We start from the raw sequence: 20,791 nt of genomic DNA, 5'->3' as shown, positions 1-20,791 counted from the left end.
TACCTTTTTAGATGTGTGCACAAAATAACTATAGTTTATAATTGAGAAAAACAAAGTGTACAAGAGAACAAAATTCCATATCAATACGTGGTTCACAGTGGGAGATATAGAACGGCCATAATTTTACAGACTTTCATGACCCAAAAAATTTTCAACCCTTTATATCTTTCACCTTTTTAGATCTGTGCACCAAATAACTATAGTTTATAATTGAGAAAAACAAAGTGTACAAGAGAACAAAATTCCATACCAATACGTGGTTCACAGTGGGAGATATAGAACGGCCATAATTTTACAGAATTTCATGACCCAAAAAATTTTCAACCCTTTATATCTTTCACCTTTTTAGATCTGTGCACCAAATAACTATAGTTTATAATTGAGAAAAACAAAGTGTACAAGAGAACAAAATTCCATACCAATACGTAGTTCACAGTGGGAGATATAGAACGGCCATAATTTTACAGAATTTCATGACCCAAAAAATTTTCAACCCTTTATATCTTCTACCTTTTTAGATGTGTGCACAAAATAACTATAGTTTATAATTGAGAAAAACAAAGTGTACAAGAGAACAAAATTCCATATCAATACGTGGTTCACAGTGGGAGATATAGAACGGCCATAATTTTACAGACTTTCATGACCCAAAAAATTTTCAACCCTTTATATCTTTCACCTTTTTAGATCTGTGCACCAAATAACTATAGTTTATAATTGAGAAAAACAAAGTGTACAAGAGAACAAAATTCCATACCAATACGTGGTTCACAGTGGGAGATATAGAACGGCCATAATTTTACAGAATTTCATGACCCAAAAAATTTTCAACCCTTTATATCTTCTACCTTTTTAGATCTGTGCACAAAATAACTATAGTTTATAATTGAGAAAAACAAAGTGTATAAAAGAACAAAATTCCATATCAATACGTGGTTCACAGTGGGAGATATAGTACGGCCATAATTTTACAGAATTTCATGACCCAAAAAATTTTCAACCCTTTATATCTTCTACCTTTTTAGATGTGTGCACAAAATAACTATAGTTTATAATTGAGAAAAACAAAGTGTACAAGAGAACAAAATTCCATATCAATACGTGGTTCACAGTGGGAGATATAGAACGGCCATAATTTTACAGACTTTCATGACCCAAAAAATTTTCAACCCTTTATATCTTTCACCTTTTTAGATCTGTGCACCAAATAACTATAGTTTATAATTGAGAAAAACAAAGTGTACAAGAGAACAAAATTCCATACCAATACGTGGTTCACAGTGGGAGATATAGAACGGCCATAATTTTACAGAATTTCATGACCCAAAAAATTTTCAACCCTTTATATCTTTCACCTTTTTAGATCTGTGCACCAAATAACTATAGTTTATAATTGAGAAAAACAAAGTGTACAAGAGAACAAAATTCCATACCAATACGTAGTTCACAGTGGGAGATATAGAACGGCCATAATTTTACAGAATTTCATGACCCAAAAAATTTTCAACCCTTTATATCTTCTACCTTTTTAGATGTGTGCACAAAATAACTATAGTTTATAATTGAGAAAAACAAAGTGTACAAGAGAACAAAATTCCATATCAATACGTGGTTCACAGTGGGAGATATAGAACGGCCATAATTTTACAGACTTTCATGACCCAAAAAATTTTCAACCCTTTATATCTTTCACCTTTTTAGATCTGTGCACCAAATAACTATAGTTTATAATTGAGAAAAACAAAGTGTACAAGAGAACAAAATTCCATACCAATACGTGGTTCACAGTGGGAGATATAGAACGGCCATAATTTTACAGACTTTCATGACCCAAAAAATTTTCAACCCTTTATATCTTTCACCTTTTTAGATCTGTGCACCAAATAACTATAGTTTATAATTGAGAAAAACAAAGTGTACAAGAGAACAAAATTCCATATCAATACGTGGTTCACAGTGGGAGATATAGAACGGCCATAATTTTACAGACTTTCATGACCCAAAAAATTTTCAACCGTTTATATCTTCTACCTTTTTAGATCTGTGCACAAAATAACTATAGTTTATAATTGAGAAAAACAAAGTGTACAAGAGAACAAAATTCCATATCAACACGTGGTTCACAGTGGGAGTAATAGAACGGCCATAATTTTACAGAATTTCATGACCCAAAAAATTTTCAACCCTTTATATCTTCTACCTTTTTAGATCTGTGCACAAAATAACTATAGTTTATAATTGAGAAAAACAAAGTGTATAAAAGAACAAAATTCCATATCAATACGTGGTTCACAGTGGGAGATATAGTACGGCCATAATTTTACAGAATTTCATGACCCAAAAAATTTTCAACCCTTTATATCTTCTACGTTTTTAGATGTGTGCACAAAATAACTATAGTTTATAATTGAGAAAAACAAAGTGTACAAGAGAACAAAATTCCATATCAATACGTGGTTCACAGTGGGAGATATAGAACGGCCATAATTTTACAGACTTTCATGACCCAAAAAATTTTCAACCCTTTATATCTTTCACCTTTTTAGATCTGTGCACCAAATAACTATAGTTTATAATTGAGAAAAACAAAGTGTACAAGAGAACAAAATTCCATACCAATACGTGGTTCACAGTGGGAGATATAGAACGGCCATAATTTTACAGAATTTCATGACCCAAAAAATTTTCAACCCTTTATATCTTTCACCTTTTTAGATCTGTGCACCAAATAACTATAGTTTATAATTGAGAAAAACAAAGTGTACAAGAGAACAAAATTCCATACCAATACGTAGTTCACAGTGGGAGATATAGAACGGCCATAATTTTACAGAATTTCATGACCCAAAAAATTTTCAACCCTTTATATCTTCTACCTTTTTAGATGTGTGCACAAAATAACTATAGTTTATAATTGAGAAAAACAAAGTGTACAAGAGAACAAAATTCCATATCAACACGTGGTTCACAGTGGGAGTAATAGAACGGCCATAATTTTACAGAATTTCATGACCCAAAAAATTTTCAACCCTTTATATCTTCTACCTTTTTAGATCTGTGCACAAAATAACTATAGTTTATAATTGAGAAAAACAAAGTGTACAAGAGAACAAAATTCCATATCAACACGTGGTTCACAGTGGGAGTAATAGAACGGCCATAATTTTACAGAATTTCATGACTCAAAAAATTTTCAACCCTTTATATCTTCTACCTTTTTAGATCTGTGCACAAAATAACTATAGTTTATAATTGAGAAAAACAAAGTGTATAAAAGAACAAAATTCCATATCAATACGTGGTTCACAGTGGGAGATATAGTACGGCCATAATTTTACAGAATTTCATGACCCAAAAAATTTTCAACCCTTTATATCTTCTACCTTTTTAGATGTGTGCACAAAATAACTATAGTTTATAATTGAGAAAAACAAAGTGTACAAGAGAACAAAATTCCATATCAATACGTGGTTCACAGTGGGAGATATAGAACGGCCATAATTTTACAGACTTTCATGACCCAAAAAATTTTCAACCCTTTATATCTTTCACCTTTTTAGATCTGTGCACCAAATAACTATAGTTTATAATTGAGAAAAACAAAGTGTACAAGAGAACAAAATTCCATACCAATACGTGGTTCACAGTGGGAGATATAGAACGGCCATAATTTTACAGAATTTCATGACCCAAAAAATTTTCAACCCTTTATATCTTTCACCTTTTTAGATCTGTGCACCAAATAACTATAGTTTATAATTGAGAAAAACAAAGTGTACAAGAGAACAAAATTCCATACCAATACGTAGTTCACAGTGGGAGATATAGAACGGCCATAATTTTACAGAATTTCATGACCCAAAAAATTTTCAACCCTTTATATCTTCTACCTTTTTAGATGTGTGCACAAAATAACTATAGTTTATAATTGAGAAAAACAAAGTGTACAAGAGAACAAAATTCCATATCAACACGTGGTTCACAGTGGGAGTAATAGAACGGCCATAATTTTACAGAATTTCATGACCCAAAAAATTTTCAACCCTTTATATCTTCTACCTTTTTAGATCTGTGCACAAAATAACTATAGTTTATAATTGAGAAAAACAAAGTGTACAAGAGAACAAAATTCCATATCAACACGTGGTTCACAGTGGGAGTAATAGAACGGCCATAATTTTACAGAATTTCATGACTCAAAAAATTTTCAACCCTTTATATCTTCTACCTTTTTAGATCTGTGCACAAAATAACTATAGTTTATAATTGAGAAAAACAAAGTGTATAAAAGAACAAAATTCCATATCAATACGTGGTTCACAGTGGGAGATATAGTACGGCCATAATTTTACAGAATTTCATGACCCAAAAAATTTTCAACCCTTTATATCTTCTACCTTTTTAGATGTGTGCACAAAATAACTATAGTTTATAATTGAGAAAAACAAAGTGTACAAGAGAACAAAATTCCATATCAATACGTGGTTCACAGTGGGAGATATAGAACGGCCATAATTTTACAGACTTTCATGACCCAAAAAATTTTCAACCCTTTATATCTTTCACCTTTTTAGATCTGTGCACCAAATAACTATAGTTTATAATTGAGAAAAACAAAGTGTACAAGAGAACAAAATTCCATACCAATACGTGGTTCACAGTGGGAGATATAGAACGGCCATAATTTTACAGAATTTCATGACCCAAAAAATTTTCAACCCTTTATATCTTTCACCTTTTTAGATCTGTGCACCAAATAACTATAGTTTATAATTGAGAAAAACAAAGTGTACAAGAGAACAAAATTCCATACCAATACGTAGTTCACAGTGGGAGATATAGAACGGCCATAATTTTACAGAATTTCATGACCCAAAAAATTTTCAACCCTTTATATCTTCTACCTTTTTAGATGTGTGCACAAAATAACTATAGTTTATAATTGAGAAAAACAAAGTGTACAAGAGAACAAAATTCCATATCAACACGTGGTTCACAGTGGGAGTAATAGAACGGCCATAATTTTACAGAATTTCATGACCCAAAAAATTTTCAACCCTTTATATCTTCTACCTTTTTAGATCTGTGCACAAAATAACTATAGTTTATAATTGAGAAAAACAAAGTGTACAAGAGAACAAAATTCCATATCAACACGTGGTTCACAGTGGGAGTAATAGAACGGCCATAATTTTACAGAATTTCATGACCCAAAAAATTTTCAACCCTTTATATCTTCTACCTTTTTAGATCTGTGCACAAAATAACTATAGTTTATAATTGAGAAAAACAAAGTGTATAAAAGAACAAAATTCCATATCAATACGTGGTTCACAGTGGGAGATATAGTACGGCCACAATTTTACAGAATTTCATGACCCAAAAAATTTTCAACCCTTTATATCTTTCACCTTTTTAGATCTGTGCACCAAATAACTATAGTTTATAATTGAGAAAAACAAAGTGTACAAGAGAACAAAATTCCATACCAATACGTGGTTCACAGTGGGAGATATAGAACGGCCATAATTTTACAGAATTTCATGACCAAAAAAATTTTCAACCCTTTATATCTTTCACCTTTTTAGATCTGTGCACCAAATAACTATAGTTTATAATTGAGAAAAACAAAGTGTACAAGAGAACAAAATTCCATACCAATACGTAGTTCACAGTGGGAGATATAGAACGGCCATAATTTTACAGAATTTCATGACCCAAAAAATTTTCAACCCTTTATATCTTCTACCTTTTTAGATGTGTGCACAAAATAACTATAGTTTATAATTGAGAAAAACAAAGTGTACAAGAGAACAAAATTCCATATCAATACGTGGTTCACAGTGGGAGATATAGAACGGCCATAATTTTACAGACTTTCATGACCCAAAAAATTTTCAACCCTTTATATCTTTCACCTTTTTAGATCTGTGCACCAAATAACTATAGTTTATAATTGAGAAAAACAAAGTGTACAAGAGAACAAAATTCCATACCAATACGTGGTTCACAGTGGGAGATATAGAACGGCCATAATTTTACAGAATTTCATGACCCCTTTATATCAGTGGTTCTTAACCTTTTCATAGACGCGGAACCCAATTATATGTATATATTTTTCTCGCGGAACACTAACATTAATTAATTTGAAATTCGGTATTTAGCAAGAACTTAAAATTAAATTCAAATTAAAAAAAGGAAAAATTTTTTGTTTTCGTATCTTTCCTAAGTTTCTAAATTTCAAGACATTTAAAATTGAAATTTCGCGGAACACTTGGACCATATTCGCGGAACACCGGTTAAGAACTACTGCTCTAGACGTAGATAGGACCACCTTGCAATAACATTTAACCATGTTTACCACTCACTAGACTTATATACGTTCTACCGGAAAGTTCTGTCCGTTTTTGGAATAAAACAAAATACAAATTTTTCTTACCAATAAACTTTATTATTATTAATTATTATTAATGATATCTCGCCAGCGTGAGCGCAATTTATGTATTTCATTTTTGAAAAATGTATTATTTTTTGATGCGAGAAATTGAACCAGTACTTGTTTGGTATCTACTTCATTTTTAAATGTTTCGCCCTTCAACAAATTTTGTAAGGACAAAAACAAGTGATAGTCGAAGGGTGCTAAGTTCGGGGAATGTGGTGGATGCGGCAGAATTTTCCAGCCTTGTTCTGCAATTTTTAGACGAGTCCCTAAAGCAGCATTTGGCCTGGCATTATCATGATGCAGTATTATGTTGTTCCTATTGAACATCGCCGGCCTTTTTGCTTGGACTGCTGTCTTTAAATTATGCATTTGCTAACAATACTTCTCCGAATTTAGCTTTTCGTTCGGTTTTAAAAGCTCATAATGTGTAGGTCCTCGAATGTCTCACTATATACACAACATTCTCTTATTCAGAGTGAAATTAGGTTTACAGGTTGGTTCACAATATGTCCTTTTCCTTACGATGTTTTCGTAGGTAATCTACTTTTCATCCTTAGTTATCATCCGGTTCAAGAAGAGTTCGATTTTGACCTCGAACTACGGATTTAACCCCAATAGACTATTTTCAGAGGGGATATCTAAAAAATAAAGTGTACAGTAACCTTAATCCCTTGGCTTCAATCGAAGATCCGGAATATCGAATAGCTCTAGATCTGGTTTGTTCCATTTGAAAAAAACTTAGATAGTGTATCTGGGGAAATTGGGGTTTGAAAAAATGGGTCAATTACTGAAAAAAACTAGATTTGATTAAATACGTGTTTTATATTTTTTTGAAATTTCCCGCCGTTTTAAAAAAAAAGTGGGTGGAACACATAACTCTGGTCACCCTGTTCATAAGTCTATTGAGTCGCCAACTAGGTTAAATGTGAGTGTAAGGTAGTCCTATCTAAGTATAGTGAGTGGTAAACTTGGTTAAATGTGAGAGTAAGGTGGTCCTATATTAGTATAATGAGTGGTAAACATGGTTAAATGTGAGTGTAAAGTGGTCCTATCTAAGTCTAGTGAGTGGTAAACATGGTTAAATGTGAGAGTAAGGTGGTCCTATCTAAGTCTAGTGAGTCGCCAACATGGTTAAATGTGAGTGTAAGGTGGCCCTATCTAAGTATAGTGAGTGGTAAACATGGTTAAATGTGAGTGTAAGGTGGTCCTATCTAAGTATAGTGAGTGGTAAACATGGTTAAATGTGAGTGTAAGGTGGTCCTATCTAAGTCTAGTGAGTGGTAAACATGGTTAAATGTGAGTGTAAGGTGGTCCTATCTAAGTCTAGTGAGTGGTAAACATGGTTAAATGTGAGTGTAAGGTGGTCCTATGTAAGTCTTGAGAGTCACCAACATGGTATAGATGAGACTCCAGAATGGTAGAATGAAGGTGCCAAGTTTGGGAAAGGTGATAATATTGATAGAGAAGAGGCACCAGCTAGGCGGAATAAAGATGCATTGGTCCGATTCTGGTTTAACCATTGGCAATGTTTGGTTTTAAAAATTTAATCTCTCAAATTTTGATTAAATTAAAAAATTTAATCGTCCAAAGTGATTAAAACTGAATTTGGAATTTAATTCAATCAATTAAAATTATGATTATTTAATTTTAATTTTAATTTTAATTTTTAGTTATGATTAAAAATTTTAATTGATTAAATTCTAATTAGATTAAAAGTGAATTTAATTTTAATCAACTAATTTTGGCCGATTAAATTTTTTAATTTTAATCATGATTAAAATTAAATTTCGGTTTAATTCAATTGTGTTTTAATTGATTAAATTTTTGCCCAACTGTGTTCCAGAGAGAGGTAGCGCGTATTAGGAAGGATTTGTCAAAGGATGAGGTACGGTGTGAGGGAATATAGAGATCAGAGGAACGAGATCTAGTATTACGAGAATGGATCGAGGATTTGAACTTGAAGAGTTGGAAAATATAAGATGGCCGTTGAGATTGGATGACTTGGTAGAAGGAATGAAGCCCAAAAAATACTGGCGGCTATAGACAGGAAAAAGCCACTTAAACTCGTCGTAGTAGTGCGAAATGCGAGTGTCTCTGGGGAATGCTGAAAATAAATCGCATGAAGCAGTTCAGGCGCTTGAGCTTAGCTTCAATATCCACCAGAAAGACCGGGCCATACACTAAGCAACCGTAGTCGAAATACTGAAAAAATCTTGGCACTTTCAGTTTAGTCAATTTTTTTTTCTTAAAATTTTGAAAATTTAGTCCAACATTTAATTCTTATTATTATTTTGTAAGGGTAAGACAGTACAATATACTAAGCAATAAAGTGCCCTAACGGAAATTAAAAAAAAAAAAATAGCGCGAAAATTCACGATTTTCTTTTATTGCAATAATTACACTTCTATACTCTCTTCAAAACTGAATTTTATTAATTGCCCATACCTGAAATTTCCTTTTGTATCCTGTACCTCTCTTAAATTCATAGTCAAGGGTCGGATATAACAGATGCTCATCCTGGAAGCATAGAAATCACAAATAAATATTTAAAGATTTTCAAAATTTAATTTATATCTTAAAATGTTGTTAACGTGGAATTAAATTTGTTGATAATACCATACTTTTAAGCCACAAAGTATGCTGATAATATTCATGGTTTCAGTCAGGTAGTTTTTCTTAGCAAACTGGGCTGCAGCTTCAAAGTAGTTGGATGAATTTAACCAGTTAAGCGTGGAATTTAGTTTTTTAAAAAAACCCTCACAGTGTGCGGAATTAAAATCAGACAATGACGTGTATACACGTCGAACTCAGGGCAAAACAACCAAAAGTTAGTCATAATAGTTAGTAAATAGTCTATAATAGTTACTGCAATCTCTGGGGGCTTGAGATTACAGAGCATTCTGTGCTCTTTCAAAATCTTGCACCGCTTCATGTATGCATTGTTCTAGTTAACTAGGGACGCAAGAGCTTTTTACAAGGAAGAAAAGAGCTTTGGAATTCTGTGCAAAATGAAATCATGCTCGTACTGAGGTCTGAACCTCCTATCTAAGGTAAAAACGGCATTGCACAAGGGCTGAGAGCTTCTATTTGTGGGCTTAATTCCCCAATCTCTAATGCGGAGACCAAACATGTACCAACCACTTATCATTTGGCTGACTCCCACCGCAGTTCTATTGGTAAGATAAAGGAAACATCCCACCAAATAATGTTGGCTGTACACACAATCTGGCTACTGAATCATAAAAGTGAAAAAGTATATTAAAATAAAATCAATTCAAGGAAGATTTTTTTTTCAAAGATACGTACATCTGGCGGACAATAGAAAATTTATTGTCCTTTCATTAGCGAGATTTGATGTATTATTTAGCCAGTATCACATCCGATGTAATTCTAACTTTTGTCAGTGGGTCAGAGCCGTATTTTTTTCATTACATGTGCAATGCAACAAACCAATTTTGCAAAAAAACTCCAAAATGTGAAGAAAAAAAAATTTTTTTCAATTTGGTGACATAATATTCAAAATTAGGTCATGTAAATGACAAGTACTCGTAAATGGTAAGAAATGTAAAAACATTTTCGAAAATTTTCGAAATAACCAAAAACCATCATATTAGATTCATATCATATATCAGCCTAAATGCATACTGCAGCCATTAATTTACTGATTTTTCTCATACTTTAGACAGAATACACTATCTTTTAAAACTTTTATAAAATATTCTCAATGAGCCTAATAATTTTTAAAACTACTTTAACTCATTTTTAATTTCGTCAAGAATTATCGGACCACGACAAGTTCGCGAAAAAATCTATTATATGGAATTTCATTCTAAATAATGTGTTGCAGTTTTTACAGAGTTTTCTATTTATTTTCTTTTAAAAATCGCCTATTTTTTCAGGCGGGACTTAACGTCCAATTACCAATTAGGTATCGGTGTTGACGGGGGCAGAAGCTCATACTTTACTATAAACAAAGTACAATTTTTTCTAACAAATAAAAAGTAGTCATACGCGGGATTCGAACTGGTGATCTCCTGCACACAAAGCCACACTCTTGACCACTAGACCAACACACGCCCTTTTTAAAAATGCATCTGCACTATTGACTTACGAGGGGGTACCCAAAAATAACCGGAATTGCGTTGCCTCGCATGGAGCTTATGTAGTACGCATTTCTGCCGCTAGACGTGTATAGCGCGATTCCTTGCCAGTTCAGTCCTGCCTGTGTTGTCTGCCTGGCTTGTTCTGTTCATCTGCAGTGATTGTTTTTACCAGCGCTGTTTTGTTCTTTTTTCGTTTTTTATGATGGCAAGTTTAAGTGAACAACGTGCAGCTCTGAAATTTTGTTTTCTACTCGGCAAAAATGCTGCTGAAAGTGTTTTAATGTTGAAAACAGCTTACAAAGATGACGCTATGGGAAAAACTCAAGTATACGAGTGGTTTACTCGGTTTAAAAATGGCGACATGTCGATTGATGACAAACCTCGTTCTGGACGTCCATCAACTGCCCGAATCGACGAAAATGTTGAAAAAATTCGAGAGCTGGTGTTCACAGACCGTCGACAGACAATTGATCAACTGTCAGAGAATAGTTGGTTATCTTGGAGCTCGGTTCAGCGAATTTTAACGGAAGATTTGGGGATGAAAAGGGTTGCTGCCAGGTTTGTTCCTCGAGTTCTGACTGACAATCAAAAAGAACATCGAGTTGAAACATGTCGTGCTTTGAAACAACAGCTTGAAACTGATCCAGACTTTCTGTCAAAGGTCATTACTGGTGATGAGTCACGGTGCTATGGTTATGACCCAGAAACAAAGCAACAGTCGAGCCAATGGAAGACGTCATCTTCACTCCGACCAAAAAAATGTCGTCAAGTCAAGTCAAACATCAAAACAATGCTAATTTGCTTTTTTGATGCCAAAGGCGTAGTCCATTCAGAGTTTGTCCCCCCAGGTCAGACCGTCAATCAAACCTAGTATTTGGAAGTTTTGAAAAGATTGCGCAATAGTGTTCGCCAAAAAAGACCCGATTTGTGGCAAACAGGAGACTGGTTCTTCCACCACGACAATGCACCTGCACACACAGCCATCTCTGTTACACAGTTTTTGGCTAAAAATGGCATGGTTCCGCTGCCCCACGCACCTTACTCGCCTGACCTGGCTCCGTGCGACTTTTTCTTATTTCCACGCATGAAAAAGGGCATGAAAGGTCACCGATTTGACAACATTGAAGAGGTCAAGAAAAAAACGAAGAAGGAGCTGTCAGCCATTTCTAAAGATGACTACAAAAAATGTTTCGAACAGTGGAAGCACCGGTGGGACAAATGTATTAGTTGTAATGAAGAGTATTTTGAAGGGGATAAGGTTGTTCTGTAAAAAATTTGTAAATAAATAGCTTTTAAAAAATAATTCCGTTTTTTTTTGGGTACCCCCTCGTATTTCTATTTTCTTTTATCAGACTGAAGATGAAGTTTAAAAAGTTACAAACGTTTCTCATGTCTTTTTTTTTAAATATAATTTTTTTTTTTAAGACGTATTGTTTAGCTTCTTTTGAACATATTAAATCAGCATACATCTAATTAATTCTGAGCTATTTACCCTCAGTTTAGCCTTTGGAGTCTTGAATCGTTCATGCTGCAAAAGAATAAGATGAATGTATTAAGTTCACGCTGTATGAATAAAATTGTAAGAAAAATATGCGTGTCTAGTGAAGTTGCGTAAAAGTTTTGCTTTGTAGTAAGTATATGGTGCTTTCGATATTTTGGTAAAAGTAATGTTCTGAAATATTACTTAGTGATCAAAGAGGGTGCCGAGAACAAGAAAAGTCGACCAAAAATAAAATTATTACTTATAAAATTTATAACCAGTCATACAAAATACCCCTAGGCAATTAAATGAGTAGTTTTTCAAAAAATTTCTATACATTTGGCTAAACAATATTCCAGGCTTACTAAGTAAATCCAAAAACTGTGAAATCTCAAAACAGTGAATCAGCACGATTGCAGTATCCATCTTTTGAGGAATTATATTAATAATTTGCAAAAAAATTACCTTTATTAAGTACAGTCTTTCCATAACTGCTTGTAAGCGTATAAGATACGATCGCAACTGTAAATAAATTATACTTTAATTTTTCATTCATCACTAAATTTTATTATTATTATTATATTTACAAATTAAATACGGGCCAACTCACTAAGAGCTTTACACATTCACTAAGTAAAAATTTATCAAGAAATATACGTATATTTAGAACTAATGAGTTTTGTTCGTTCATAGTATTTAGAGATAAGACCAATTGAACGTAGGAGGTATATGTTCGAACAGCCCTGAAGTTGACCAAGTCCTTAGGTCGAAAGCTTGGCCAGAATACGAAATAATGGCAGAAATTGGCAATATAACATATGTACATTCTTCGTTTTGGATTCATTAATCCAAAAACCGGTAAAAAAAATTTTGATCAGCTGGTTCAAGGCACTGAGTACACCATGTTATATTTGAGAGTTGTGATGACGTCAAACTGTCAGGCTCTGATCATTGGTGGATAGCGAAGTTTAGTGCATGAGAAGAAATGCTCAATGCATGTAATTTTATGACCGATATTCAATATACAGGGTGTTCATTTTAAGTAAGACGGCTCAAATGCATTTCATGCTTAATCGGTTGATCTGAGTGAAAAATGGTAGAGAGAAAATTTGTTGTCTGTTACCTCTTGTTTCAGAATATGTGACTTGATTTTAGATTTCTGCCCGCATACGCGGCTGACGCGCGACCAAAAGTAAGGGTTTGCAGTTGAACCCATATACACGGTTTTAAACAGTATACAAAGTTATGAAAGAAACCGGAAACCGCAATTCGATATCTTCAAAATTAAAGGTGCTAGGCCATTTCAAAATCTGGTATTTATTAATCTTATTTCAATTTTTTAACTTGTTATCAAAGAGAAAGAAGAGCACGCGATAGGTCATTTTTATGTATTTTTTCATCCCCTTTCTACTAAAAATATTGCCAAGGCAGTAAAGCTAGTATTTTTCTTAATATCGGGAAATAAGTCGTTTTCCGAGTGATTTTTCTAAGAAAAATCAAATGTTAAGAGCTTTAGATGTTCTCAAGCATACACAAAATGGCAACAAACAAGAAGGTTTAATAATTATTTGGTAATTGCGTTATTTGAGAGTTGCGTTTAATTACCAAAAAAAAAAGTGGAAACCTCCTGCCACATATTTAAGTGGATCAATATCTTTCATGTAAAGGATCAAACTTATTCCTTAATTTATCAAATAATGCACTTTACGCAGCTTGTGCACGCATGTACTGTGCCTTGAAAGGTGCCTCCTCTGGCTCGCAAGCCAGGTTAGCCAGGAGGTTATCAACTGCTCTCTATAACTTCATAATTTTTTTTTTTCTTACATAACTGTTTATACTCTTTAAAACTGTGTATATGAAAATGGGGGTCAACTGTGAACCCTTACTTTTGGACGCGCGTTTGTCGCGTATGCGTGCAGGAATCTAAAATAAAGTCACATATTCTGATACTAGAGGTGACGGGCAACAAATTTTTCCTCTACCATTTTTTGCTCAGATCAATCGTTTAAGCATGAAATGCATTTGAGCCGTCTTAAAATGAACACCCTGTGTAATATAATAATATATACAGTTATAAAATTTTCTCAAAACAGCAGCAGCACGATGGAAGCGGCTGGGCTACTTGTGAGATATGAATTTGTTTTTAATGGACTTGTCCTAATATTCTTTGCAAATGGTTTTTTCTTGTATACATATTTTCAGAATTTAGAATAGTGCATAAAATACAGTGCATTTCCGAAGCGTAGTTGGTGCTTTATTTTACAGTAAGATCATTTAAAATTAACTGTACAAAATGGATGAGAACGCGTGCTAAAACACTAAATTGTTTAAGAAACCGCATAGAGTAAAAGGATAAGATGTTTTATTTCAAATGAAAGCATATTTTTTCTTTAAATTCATTATCTTATGACTTCCGTTTGTTCTTGTGAAAATTTAGTGCAGGGCAAAAGTTATTTTTTTTTTAAATCAAAGAGGGTAATTAAATAAGGGTCAATTAAAAGTTTGTTTTAGCCTAGACCTAGCTCGAACCTATTACTATTTATTTAGATCCATGGCTCACTTTTATATTTGTGAAAATTAAACAACTTTCCTGAAGATGAAATTCAAGGGCAGCACTTCGATTCCTAATTCAAGCAAGGAATTTACTGCTGCTAGAAAGATGGATTATGACAGACTTTTAAGTCTGTCATAATATTCAATGAACTGGACAAAATAAAAATGAATAAAATAAATGAATAAACCCCATTAAAATATTAACGGAATATAGTTATGCGAGTGCATGAGCAGAATCACGTTGGTTTGCATATATTAAAATTACTTTAGCAGAGTTACCTCTTTCTTATCTTTAGATCTCTTTATTAGAGTCTTTGGCCGCGATTCTCTGTTTTCCACTGCCACAATGGAATGTTTTTTTTTCTTTTTAACCTTTTGTGTCCTCAACCTTTTCTCTCTAATTTCTTCAAAAACTGTTTCTAAATCACCCGAGCTTTCTATTTGTTCCAATAGCAGTTCTTGATAAGGTTTTCTATGAACTTTATATTGGACAATCTGCTCCGTATCACTTTTTTTTAACTCCAAACTATTTTTACTATCTTTATTATCAACAATGTCGTTTTCATCCTGGTCTTCTTCTATGTCATCTTCATTGTCTTCAACATCACCTAGATCGTCTTCTTCGATGTCTCTTTCATCCTAAAAAAAACAAATCTGATTTGAAACAGGATTAATGCTTTAAAAAAACAACAACAAAACAATGGTTGGGATTATGTGAAAATTGTTTTAAAAGGACAGCTGGACAAGGCTTACGCTTGAAAGTATATTTTCTTGCACCAAAGTGCTACAAAGAGTGACTTGGAGGAATACAAATAATGATACAAAATAGTTAAACTTTTTTTGCGAGGAATCGGTCAAATAAAACAACTCCTCTTTTTGCCAACGTTTCGACAAATATATTGTCCTCTTCAGGGCCTGGATATTACAAATACAAAACAATTTACAGAGTCAGTAACATAGAAAAAACAGTAAAAATCAGTAATACAAAAATAAACAGTAAAATACACTAAATTCTTTATAATTATTGAAACTTACGTGGCTCTGCGGGTTGGTTGAGTTACAGAAACTGAGAGCCAGAAATGGAGAAGCAGGTATATACAGTGACTCCCATTAATATTGGGACAGTACATACAGAAGTTCAAAATGGACGAAAATTAAAAGTGGCACCCATTTATTCAAATTTTTATAAATTCATTTCATTTTATAATTACTATTAATTAAATAAAAACTATTTAAATAAGTACATAAAAATGTTTTGGTAGATTAAAAAAAATATATATAATAATAAGTGCAAATTCTACCTCTCATAAATATTGGGACACTATTATAATTTATAGTTTGTCCAAGGTTTTGCCCGAATATTTATACAATTTGTAAATATATACCTTAAGCATACGTATATTCAATATGAAATTAATAATTAAATTAGTTTATATAATCAAGCCACGTATAACATGTCGCGCAAAAATACAAATACAACGATTGAACAAAGAAAAATTGTAATTTCTTTGCACAAAGACAAAAAAAAAGTGTTAGAGAGACAGAAAAACTGATCGGACCTAAAACATCTACTGTGTAGAACATCATTCAGTGTTACCAAAAAGAAAAAAGAATTGTTTCAACCCCACAAAAAGGCCGTCCTCAACTGCTCTCTGAGAGAGAGCAGCGTTATATATTAAAAGAATTAAAAAAAGATCACCGACCTAGTGCTCCAAAACTTCTATGTGAAATTTTTGACATGTTCAGAGAGCAAAAAAGGAGCAGAAACAGTTCGGAGAGTGCTAAGAAAACTCGACTATCATGGTAGAGTAGCCTGGAAGAATCCTTTTGTCAGTAAGATAAATCGTGCTAAGAGAGTGAAATTTGCCGAAAAATATTTTAATGGAAATAGTGACTTTTGGAATGATATACTCTAGCGATGAATCAAAATTTAATGTTTTCCAGTCAGATGGAAGGGTTATGGTCTGGAGGAAGGCGAATGCTGAACTCGAAAAGAAGAATTTACAGCCAACTTTAAAGGGTTTTAAAGCTGCACCTCCGGGTGGAGGTGGGTCAGTTCTGGTTTGGGGCTGGATGTCCGCATCAGGATTTGGAGAATTAGTGTTTATTGATGGAATGATGTACAAAATGGTTTATAGTAATATATTAAAATATAATTTGAAAAAAGTGCCCAAACATTTGGTATTTTACAATCTTAATCCCCATCCATTATTTAGAGTTGACATTAACCTTAAACAATCTGAAAAAAATACTTCTTACCTGTGAAGACATGAAATCGCTCTCAATACCTAAATATAGGATGCCGAAGTTCCCCATTTCCGTGTTAGTGCGCGCATTCCCGTAGCTGGTTGTTGTGCCAGACTGTAAATAATAGAAAGAAATTTTACAAATATAGTTTCTGAAATATGAGCATAATATAACAAATATATGACCAAAATAGTGTGTAAGATTATGTGTATTATAATCACATGTATAATACATGTTTCTTAGGATTTATTGGGCACATCTTAGATTGCTTTATGTATATGTTGTCCATGTAAGTTTTATTGCTCGTTGAGGTGTTTTGTGTTGTGCCACATTTGTTTAAATACAGGTATAGTTAGTTGTCTTTGATTAGCGCCAAGGCAAAAATGTTTAAATGTTAAATTACATTAAGTTATTACATGGGTAAAGGCCGAACGGAAAATAAAGCTAGAAGCACTTACTTTATCTGCGTGGTAGGCAGTTTCTAACGTTTCTCTGGAGCGAGTCGTCTCATCTGACTGTGCTACTGTTCCTAACTTCTTCTTTTTCTTCATCTTTTTCCCTTCCCCCTTTTTCTTCTCCGCCCCCTGCGTATTCTCCTCCTCCTGTTTTGTCTCTGCCTCTTTCTTCTCCTTCTGCTCTTCCACCAGCTTCTCCTCTTCCTTCTTTTCCTCCACTTTCTTCTCTTCGTCCACTTCCTTTTTCTTCTCCCCCACTTTCAGCTCCACCACCACTCCCTCCAGCCTCTCCTCCTCATCCTCTTTCTGCATCTTCTTTTTCGTTTTTTTCTTTTTCCCATCCTCCTTTTTCTTCTCAGCTTCTTCCTTCTCATCCTGTTTGTCCACCTCCTCCTTCTTTTTCTTTTTCTTCTTCTTCCCTTCCAACTCTTTCTTCTCCACTTCTTTCTTTTCCTCCTCCAGCTTCTCCTCCCCTTCTTGCTTCTCCTTTCTCTCCCCCTCTTTCTTCTCCTCCTCTGTCTCCATTTTCTTCTCCTCTTCTTTCTCCAGCTTCTCTTTTCTCTCTCCCTCTTTCTTCTCCTCCTCTTTCTCCACTTTCTTCTCCTCCTCTTTCTCCACTTTCTTCTCCTCCTCTTTATCCACCTTTTTCTCTTCTTCTTTCTCCAGCTTCTTCTTCTCCTCCTCTACCACCAGCTTCTCCTGCACTTCATCAACTTCCTTCTGCTTTTTTTTCTTTTTCTTCTTTCCCTCCTCCTTTTTCTTCTCTACGTCTATTTTCTCCAACTCTTTCTTTTCCTCAACTTCCTCCTTTTCCTTCTTCTTCACCACCTGTTCCTCCTTCTCTTTTTCCACCTCCTCTTCTTCCTTCTTCTTTGTCTTTTTCTTCTTCTTCCCCTCCCCCTTTTTCTTCTCCTCCTCTTCCTTCTTCTTCTCATTCTCTTCCTTCTCCTCCTCCTTTTCCTTTTTTACCTCCTTCTTCTCCTCCTTTTCTCCCTTCTTCTCATCTTCTTCCTTTTTCTTCTCTTCGTCATCCCCCTTCTTTTTTTTCTTCTTCTTCTTCCCATCCCCCTTTTTCTTCTCCACCTCTATTTCCTCCTGCTTCTTCTCCGCGCTCTCCATCTCCTCTATTATCTTTATCATTTTCTTCTTCCCCTCCCTCTTTTTCTTCCCTTCACTCTTTTCACCCTGCTCCTCCTCTCCCACCAGCTTCGCCTTCTCTTCATCCTCCTTCCCCTTTTTCTTTTTCTTTTCCCTCTTTCCCTTTTTCTTGTCCACCTCCTTCTTCTCCACCTCTTTTTTCTCCGCCTCTTTCTTCTCCGCCTCTTTTTTCTCCATCTCTTTTTTCTCCACCTCTTTTTTCTCCACCTCTTTTTTCTCCACTTCCTTCTTCTCCACCTCTTTCTTCTCCACTTCTTTCTTCTCCGCCTCTTTCTTCTCTACCTCTTTCTTTTCCACCTCTTTCTTTTCCAACTCTTTCTTCTCAACCTTCTCCTCCTCTTCCTCCAGCTTCTTTTCCTTTTCATCCACCTTGTCCGCCTTCTTCAATTCATCCTCCTCCTCCTCCTCATCATCATCATCATCATCATCATCATCCTCCACCAACTCCTCCACCAACTCTTCCACCAACCCCTCCACCAACTCCTCCTCATCCTCCTCCTCCTCCTCCTCTTCCTCCTCTACCTCCTCTTCTTCTACCACCTTTTTTTCCTCCTTCTTCTTTTCCTCCAGCTTCTTACGCTCTTCCTCTACCTTCTTCATCTTCTTCTTCTTCTCTTCCTCTTCTTCTTCTTCCTCCTCCTCCTCCTCTTCGTCGTCATCCTCCTCTTCCTCCTTCCCCTTCTTCTTTTTCTTCTTCTTCTTCTTCTTCTTTCCCTTCCCCTTTTTTTTCTCCATCTCTTTCTTATCTTCCCTCTCCTCCTCTTCATCTAGCTCCTCACCCTCTACCTTTTCCTCCTCTTCTCCCTCCACCTTCTCTTCCTCCTCTTCTTCTCTCATTAGCATTTCTAGCTCATCGAACTCTCCGAATATGTCATCTTCTATACCTAGAGAAACCTTAGGAGATTTAAAAGTTTTATCTTCAGGACTTGATACAGACTCCTCTTCTCCCTGGAAAAAAAATAGAAAATAAGTATTTGCTGAGATTTGGTAATCTTATTTAATCTTAATCACAAACTTAGAGTGAATTCAAAAACAAAAGTTTTTTTTATTTTTTTTTTATCTGTCATTTATTTTTTATACCTGCACAGACTGCACAACTCAAATTTTATAGAGAGAATTTTTTTTATTTATATGGCATGGAGAAAAAAAGAAAAAAAGATGCCTAACTACATAAGTTTGTGCATCGAACTGATCAGTAGTAATGATACAAACTACAGTTTTTTAGAGAAATAAATACCTTGGATACTTCTTTAATAAACATACTTGTATGTGAAAATAAAACTCAAGTATTTAATGTGTATAACTGTTTTACTAAAGCAATGAGACTACGAAGTGTTTTGCTACAAGAGTAATGTCCAGTCTGTGTTCACTAGAACAACAATGTTATTTTAATCGGTAATGCGAACGAATAATTTGTGATTTTGTACTGCCTTGGTTTCTTTTTATTATTATATGTTGGTTTTGTTTCCCTCAGCTTCCACTTATTGAGTTTCTTTTCGAATATGAGTAAAAAAAAAAGCTGTACATGTATTATTGAGTGTCACTTTCCTTTTTCTTCTTATATTCACCTACAGTTGTACTATGTTTAATTTCAGTATTAAATAATATCTTCTCGTAAAAGGCTAACTCTTTCTGTAACATGCTACTTTGTATAATACAGAAATAAATAAATATATATTAAAAAATATATATAGTAATGATATAATAAATAACGTAAAATGTTTATCAATCAGGACTTTGTCAAAATAACAAGTAGTTCAATATGATAAAGCAAACAATTTAAAATTATCCATAGATAAAGTAACAAAAAACAATTAACCAAATAAATAAAAGAATAGAAAGCCAAATATACAAGTACAAAAGACGATATGTGCAGCAGCAACTCTAGAAGACGAAACCATTACAGGTGATGTTACAGAATCCCGAAACATTACAGAATTACAAATTCAGTCAGAATCTCCACGTCAATGCAATTAATTTACAACGCTGTTAGGTAGCTATTCAACCCTATTCTATTCATCTCCAATAGAAAGAGAGTACCATACATTAAAAGCTTTATGTCTCGAAGTATGTTTCAATTTTCTAACAAATGAGTGAACCACCAAGGAGAGAATAACATTTTACTCGCGGGATGGTCATTCCAGCTAATGCGTGGAACTTGCACATACTCCGTGTCTTATCGTTCTTTTACTAGGTCTATACACTCTATCTGTACATTTCTCCTTCTACCTTACTTCTTTTTTAGTACTGTTACCATTCTGCACTTCGTGGAGCTTGGTGACCAGCTATTTTGAAAGGACAGAAGAAAAGATATTGCCGTCTAGAATTTGTTAACTTACAAAAAACTATTTCT

At 34.1% G+C, this 20,791-nt stretch overlaps 1 protein-coding gene across 2 annotated transcripts in view; it reads right to left on the bottom strand.

The window, feature by feature from the left end:
* Positions 1–20,791, bottom strand: part of LOC141459375 (uncharacterized) — a 198,528-nt gene that overhangs the window by 53,800 nt on the left and 123,937 nt on the right. For both annotated transcript variants that reach the window (XM_074138403.1, XM_074138404.1), the window contains exons 59-64: positions 17,284–19,386; positions 16,838–16,939; positions 14,858–15,217; positions 12,491–12,547; positions 12,038–12,073; positions 8,888–8,959 (exon numbers count right to left, since the gene is read on the bottom strand). In XM_074138403.1, the coding sequence (XP_073994504.1) occupies positions 8,888–8,959; positions 12,038–12,073; positions 12,491–12,547; positions 14,858–15,217; positions 16,838–16,939; positions 17,284–19,386 (2,730 nt within the window). The remainder of the gene's footprint in view (positions 1–8,887; positions 8,960–12,037; positions 12,074–12,490; positions 12,548–14,857; positions 15,218–16,837; positions 16,940–17,283; positions 19,387–20,791) is intronic.

This window comes from Rhodnius prolixus, unplaced genomic scaffold (genome assembly GCF_049639745.1).
Source record: "Rhodnius prolixus isolate KJV_2025 unplaced genomic scaffold, Rpr scaffold_11, whole genome shotgun sequence".
Taxonomy (NCBI): domain Eukaryota; kingdom Metazoa; phylum Arthropoda; class Insecta; order Hemiptera; family Reduviidae; genus Rhodnius; species Rhodnius prolixus.
This window is presented reverse-complemented; position numbering and strand designations above follow the sequence as displayed.